This window comes from Pyrgilauda ruficollis, unplaced genomic scaffold (assembly GCF_017590135.1).
Source record: "Pyrgilauda ruficollis isolate IOZ18807 unplaced genomic scaffold, ASM1759013v1 scaffold4, whole genome shotgun sequence".
Taxonomy (NCBI): domain Eukaryota; kingdom Metazoa; phylum Chordata; class Aves; order Passeriformes; family Passeridae; genus Pyrgilauda; species Pyrgilauda ruficollis.
In genome coordinates, this window is record NW_024525489.1 from 16,440,993 (window position 1) to 16,448,206 (window position 7,214).

Consider the following 7,214-nt stretch of genomic DNA (forward strand, 5'->3'; position numbering starts at 1 on the left):
CCAAGTGGTTCTTGAATAGTTTGCTCTGTCTTTTCTTTGTATGACTACAACAGAGATTGTGCACTCTTTTTAGCTTGTTGTTTGTAAAAACAAACAATCCACCAACAAGCTTCCATCGACTGGAACAACACTGTCATGTAACATGGTACTGAAGGTGCAACTAAGACTGCTAATGTAGACAGGGAATCCAGAAGGGCTCGTACCTGTTGCTTGTTTTGGTATCAGTGCTGTAGCCATGACTGTCCCCAAAAGCTTTGACACTGCAACTCGCACACCATAATTTGAGTTTTCCAGAGCTTTAAAGCACAGCGTTGCAACATTCTCTAGTTCAGCTGTCCACATAAACACCGCTTCATTCTGTAATTCCAGCAGACACTGTAGGAAAAATAGACTTGCTAAGCACCAGGAGACCATTCTTACATTTTATCTAAGTATCAGGCTGCAATCTGAATTTTATTCAGAAAATATTTTAATAGGAAAATTTCAAGAATTAATTTACACACACTCTTCCACATGCCAACTACCTTAGCTGAGTAAACAATCAGAAGAGTCATGGAAGAGGCTAATACGCAAATTTAAAAATTAAAAGAAAGCTCTACACAAGAACCATGTTACCAAAAACTTCTCCCACTGAGGCTCACAGATAACATATTCTATCTCGTATTTTTTTATCAAGTGGGGAATACACCACTACAGTACCTGCAAAATTAGTCAAATGTCTGAGCCTGCAGCGTAAACTGGTCCAACTAATTATTAAATTTCTCTTCCTGAACAACAGGTCCCAGTTCAACTGCAGGCACTCCCTGGTCACAGCACAGGAATTTCTGTGACTGCTGAGAAGACACCCACCTTAGCCACGGCACACCGCACAGCCATGGATCTGTCCGTCAGCAGAGACCGGGCATTCTTATAAATATCACGGTGACAAGAAGCTGCTGCTCCTCCAAGTCCACTGAGGACTTTCTGCAAACTCATCAGGATTTCACTGCGGCCCTGAGACTGCACAGACAAAAACACTGATGCAAAAATGTGGGCACAGCAGCTACATTGAGAACCAGGTGTATACTTAAGCATTTTCCTGCTTCTATGCAGGAATGTTTTTGCAAACATTGAAAACGAAGGCACATATAATTGATACGTAGCTGATTTTAAATAGAAGTAAATACCACACACAGCTTTACTCAAAGTCCCTCAGTTGTGACATAAATTGAGCCCAGGCAACCCATCAAACTGGCTCTGTGTAAAATGCTTCTGTACTGTCCCACTGTTTATCAACTGCAGACTTGGGGGGAAAAAAGAAAAAGCAGCTGATAAGAGAGAATGGGAAGCCCAAGTAATTTAGCAGCTTCATGTTATGCCTGCACACAGGCAGGTACTTAGAATCTGAGAGCACACACACATAAATAAATTATCACACAGGTACAACAAAGCTGAAGAAAACAACTGCCACCAAAAGATCCACGTAGTCAGTATTCCAATTTGTCCCAACAGAGCTATTTGCATAAAATCAGACCCACTGACAGCCCAGGATACATTCTCTCAATATTATGACACTCTCTCTTTTCAGTGCACAATGTATTATGCTCACATGCAGAGTGACAACTTCCCCACAATATTTAAGTATTCATTATTAACTTTTAACAACTAAATGTTTATTCAGAGTACATGGACACAAATCCTAACACAGTAGTTAGAAATGACAAATACAGTCATTTCTGAATTTCGATTACTGATGCCACTATAAAGTAACTATTACAATATTCCTATGATAAAGTCTAAACTCTCTGCAGTAGACTTGAAACTGTCTAGGTAAGTGATTTGCATCCCTCAGTGCAGAAGAAAAACAAACTAGGCAATTTTGCAAGCACCACTGGTGGAAGCAGGTTTCAGTCTAAAATGGAATTAAGACCACATAAACAAACTGAAACTTACCTCTGCACTTTTCAGAGACTTTAACAGATTATTCACAGTTTCTGGAAAAGAACTACCCAGCATTCTCCCCATTTTTTCATAAAATGCTCCAACACATGCCACAGCAGCCCTATGAGAAAACAGAGAAAAAGAATACACATATTAATGTATCATCCAAGTGAAAACAAATAGTTAAACAGAAATGTATGTTCTAATTAACATTGATGAATAAAAATCTATTTGCTATGCACTACTTATACTGGCTGTTTAACACAGTCCATTTAAATAATTTTTCTGTTTACCAAAAAAAAGCAACAGAAAAGTCACCACCTTTTAAGAATACAAATGTATTTGAAAGGGTATTACTATAGGATCTACACACAGAGTGGAAAATTCTGGAGAAAACAAGATAGGCTGAAATCTCAGCAAGATTAGGGTTTTGTGTTTCAATAAACTGTCTCTTTCCCAAGCAAGAAAGCCTCTAGCCTGTAATATAACCTGACACATTTTTGTAGATACTGAATTATGGGGCTTTTCAAGACTAAGAACTTAAAATGCAAAAATTATTGCATAACACAGGAAAATTTACAGGCACTGTAAAATCTCTGGATCCAATTATCCACACGTTTTCTTACTCTGCCATCTGACATTAAAAATATTTAGTTATCACCACATTGCAGTTATATACACAAACTGTTCCAGGACAGTCACAGAAGCAGCTCCTGAACACAAGCACTTTTTCATTACAAAGGAATGAGGTTTTTTTAAAAATCTGTTATTGCTGGCTAAATAGTTTTTTAGCAAAGTTACATCACAAACTCATTACAGACTCCCCTTTAATGGGCATATGTCCATTAAAAACCTTTTGGACTATGACTAGGTAGCATAAATTTCAGAGCATATTATAGTAGAAAACACTTCCCACTTACACAAGATCCTCACACAGCTGCAAGAGCTAGAAATAAGAGGACAGTATCTGCCCAAAGAGTGACTATTTCAGATTTTATTGTCAAATCCTATTGTTGCCATGATGTCTGAAGGCAAGACCACATCTGGGTTCACTAGTCATCACAAACATATGAAGCAGTACATGGGAAAGCACCAAAAACAGTTTCAGTGGAAATTGTTTGTGGCATTAACCAAATTCCTACCAATGGGACTGCTCCTATGACTAAAGACAAAGTGGATCACACATCCATGCACACACATATCCACATGTAGAGAATCTGCTTGAGAGACCTGTGCAGCTTAGCATGGTAGGGGAATAGAAAAGCCAACATCTGATGGGGAAATAAAACTTGTATATTTGGTTATATTCTCTATGCACAGATAACACTCTGGTTTGACAATCTGCAGGTTCCACCTTTAATGGGATACCTGAGCACAATCAGCAGCAATTCCACTGGTGGAATGCCTTCATTAATGGTTATCCTCTCCATGCCATAAGCAGGTGAAGAGTCATAACACAGTACCTTGCCAAGAGAAAACCATTTCAATTTCACAGAGGCATGTATGTGTCACCTTTGAGTCCTGCCCTCCACAATCTCAATCCAGCACTTGTCTCTGCTATCTATATCAAGCACGTAACTCCAAACAACCACAAAAAATATAAGTAAACATAGCATGCACATATATAGGCAGATTCTTCTGTAATATCCAGGACCACTTGGCTTAAAAATCATTCCCCTTTCTCCAAAACATACAGTTTGGTGGGCAGGTAGGCTGCAGTATCATCTTTGCTCTTGATGATGTCGTTACACTTGTCAAGCGTCTGAAAAACAGTAAATGTGTCTCCAATGCTGTAGAGAGCAGCGAGATTTTTTGCAAGCAGCTTCCGTGTGGGTGGCCCAGGGGAACTGCTGATGAGTCCTGTTAGCTGTTCCACAAGTTTCTTCTGTTTTTCCTTGACATCTGTCTGTTAACAGACCAAAAATAAATAAGTAGTTTAATTCTCTGTGCTGCTTCTAACACCCAGAAAAATCTACAAGAAATGGAAGTAAACTTTATACCACTCCCAATTGCATGCAACTCAGCAAACTGCTTGTCTCAGAGATTTATAAGATACATTCAATGACAGCAGACAGATGCTAAAGGCTCAGAATTAGCTGCTGTCCTATTTAATTTTTACTTTTTAAAAACACTAACCAGCTGCCTACAGACTGCCTACAATTAAACATTTAAAACCTACAAATTAGCACAGACTCTTCAGGCTGAATCTGAAACCACACAGGTACCATCTGGTCATTACCTGTAAACCTTCTTTGGCATGAAATTAATACAAATGCTTTTTAAAAGAAAGTTTATTTAGAAATAAGGGGGGGAAAAACCCATTAAATTACCTTGTTAGCAGCTACTAGCACTTTATCCAAAAATCTCAACCATTCAAAGATAAAAACTGGTCTCTTTGCTTCTGTGATTTGAGCTAATGCTTCCTCGTTCAGTAACAAACTATGAGCCAGCTCCATAATGGGTTGAATTCCAATTTTATTGCAAATTTGTGTAGAAACTCTAAAATAAAAATGTAAATATTAGTATAAAGTACAGTACATCAGTACAAAGCTCTGAAAATCAAATGAAAATATTCAGCTTGCTCAGACTTGTCTTAGCTAAACAATCCCACATAAAAGCTACTCATATACTTACAAACTGAGTCCATTCATTAGTATTTCAGGGAATGGAGCTGTAAACTGTAAAAAGAGCACCTACAGGCAATTTAAGGGTACAAACTCTCAGCCAAGAAAAATATACCAAAGTCCCTGTTTAAAGAAGGTAAAGAAATCATCTCATTGTCTCCACTTAGAAGAAAGAGAAAAAGGATTGTTGCAAGTCAAGACCCTTGAGCACACTCCCAAAACTGGGGCATGGATCTGGCCCCTTCTAACACCCTTCAACAGACAAGCTGAGAAGATGAGCCTACCACAAGTAGGAATTTCTAGCCAACTCAAGTTTGGGAGAAGCAGGAACAGGGATAGGATTTGGCATCACTGACCTATGATTTCCCTGCTTTGCTTTATGTGCTGGACAAGCAAGCACCCTGAAATCCAGCAAGCCTGAGGGGTGACAGCCCAGAACACAAGCAGCAGCCAAACTACTGGAGGTCTCCCCAGCAGGCAAATTCCTGCAGATGGAACACTGGTGATCCTGCTCAGTCAAGGGGGGCTGGCATCAAAGCACTACCAAAAGCACACTGGCAGTGTAAGCAAACACTGCCAACTTCATCTTAGCAAACCACCTGAAGAAATGCATAGCTACTGAATGCAGAGCTGACAGAAGGAAAAAACCCCACAAAATTTATCGAAAATCACAACATTAAATCAACCACCCTCAGCAAAAAGAAACCCAAGAAGCAAAAAAGCAACCCAACCTCAAAACCTGAATACAGAGATGCTGAAACCAGGATCCCAGGCAAAACAGAGAAAGCAACACAACTACAGAGTATTATGTAAGACATCAGTTTTCAACAGGCATCATCTTTTGACAGCTGCACTGCTCCACTTTTGCTCTCAAGAGCTCTCAGCTGCTTCCTCATTCATGATCAAACTCAACAAATTCTTAAAGTCAAATGAAGTGGCTTAAACTGATTTTTTTAAACAGTCCCAAATGAGACATTAGTAATGTGACATATCAATGCTGTGTTATACTTCTAAATTCACCTTAATGATTTGGTCCTGATGAAACCAAAGCATCACAATCTCTATATGTTAAAGTTGTTCCCTGCACTTCAGCACTTTGCGTATTTTTCTGCATACAGTTCCCGCAAAGATGGAAGAGCCACATATAGAAAGATGCACATACAGCCCGCCCTAACTCCTCCAAAGACATTTTATGTTGGTTTTGTTTTGTTTTTGTCTTTACATTTATAAAGAACTGAGAAGGCATTGCTTGTCAATAACTCAGACACATCACCTCAAAACACCTTTGCATGAGAGCAGAGAGTGATGCAGTGAATGATGGCACTGTGATTCTCTGGATATCATCCCAGAGATCTGCACTGCTTGTCACACCCACGCAGCACATAAGTACCATAAGCACTGTTGGACAGCACAGCTCATTATTCCTTTTCCTCCCCACATAAAAGGTTTTATTTGTCCCTGGCCATAAGAGCCACGGACACCTTATGCACCATCCCCACACTCGCGTACTGCTTCATCGAAAATGTAGGAAACACAGGCTCTAAGCAACAAAACCTGCACATACACTCAGCTGTGCTGGTGAAGCACAACGCATCAGACACAAGAACAATTACACTGACATTCAGCTAACTGAAGAGTCAGTCTAACAGAGAGCTACTTATGTAGACGATCCAAGGCTCACTGACACTGGCCAAAGGTTTGCTCCAAAAAGCAGCGAGAAGCATACGGAGTTCTACCGATCCTGGCAAGGATCCTGCTGTGAATGTTACAAGAAATAAATACACTGTGATCTCCCACAGGATGCAGAGCCAACCGATCAAAGTCAACCAGCAGCCAGGGAGGTATGTTGCAGCATTACAGAGATACGAAAATGTTCAGAGAGACTACAACCCCTTTCTGTTCCCCAGCTGTTTTCCGATGCCTAAATCAACTACTTGTATCTTCATCACGCGTGCGCTTCAGTGAAGTGAGAAAGCCGAGAAACAGGCAACTTTAGGCGAAGTCACACACTCCCGAAGGACTCCATCAGGTGAAAAGGTTTTCGCGCCTGGGTCCCCCTACCCGTATCGGCTACTGTAAAAAGCTGTAGCAGCTCTCAGTGCATCACGCCTGCCTCTGAAATCCCCTCAGGAGGCACTGCAGCGGCGCAGCGCCGGCCGTCAGGGATCGCTGCTCAGGCAATGCCGCCGAGGAGCCGATGCCGAGGGAACGATGCCCGCAGCCCTCGGAGCGCGCAGCCCGCACGCACACGCGCACACCGACCCCGCACGCCGCCGGCCCGAGGGCAAGCGCGGCCCCTGCCCCCGCCCCGCCGCAGCCGCCGGTCCCCACCGGGCCGCTCACGGTCACTTACGCTCCTCCCGAGCGGCGGCCGCGTCCCGCCAGCTCCGGGCTGCACCAGGCGCGACACCGCGGCCCCGGGGGCCGGTCACGGACAGGCGTGGGCGCGCTGCGCCGCGCTCGCCCTCGGCCGCGGCACCATCACCGGCGGGCCCGGCCGCCTCAGCCCCCGCCGTGCCCGGGTCCGGCGGGCGAGGAGAGGCGTTCAGGGGGACACGAGCGGCTCTGCCCCAAGCGCGGCCCCGACGCAGCCCGCTCGCGCGGAGCCCCGCGGCCGCGCAGCAGGAAGCGGGAGAGGCGCAGGCGCCGGCGGGCGGGGACGGCCCCGCG

General features: G+C 43.3%; 1 protein-coding gene across 4 annotated transcripts in view; it reads right to left on the bottom strand.

Moving 5' to 3' along the window:
* The window catches only part of HEATR5B (HEAT repeat containing 5B), a 55,656-nt gene extending 48,500 nt beyond the window's left edge, over window positions 1-7,156 (bottom strand). For all 4 annotated transcript variants that reach the window (XM_041476914.1, XM_041476913.1, XM_041476912.1 and 1 more), the window contains exons 1-6: window positions 6,898-7,156; window positions 4,251-4,419; window positions 3,615-3,826; window positions 1,933-2,041; window positions 850-999; window positions 204-375 (exon numbers count right to left, since the gene is read on the bottom strand). In XM_041476914.1, the coding sequence (XP_041332848.1) occupies window positions 204-375; window positions 850-999; window positions 1,933-2,041; window positions 3,615-3,826; window positions 4,251-4,376 (769 nt within the window). In that variant the 5' untranslated portion in view covers window positions 4,377-4,419; window positions 6,898-7,156. The remainder of the gene's footprint in view (window positions 1-203; window positions 376-849; window positions 1,000-1,932; window positions 2,042-3,614; window positions 3,827-4,250; window positions 4,420-6,897) is intronic.
* Window positions 7,157-7,214: the final 58 nt, after the last annotated feature.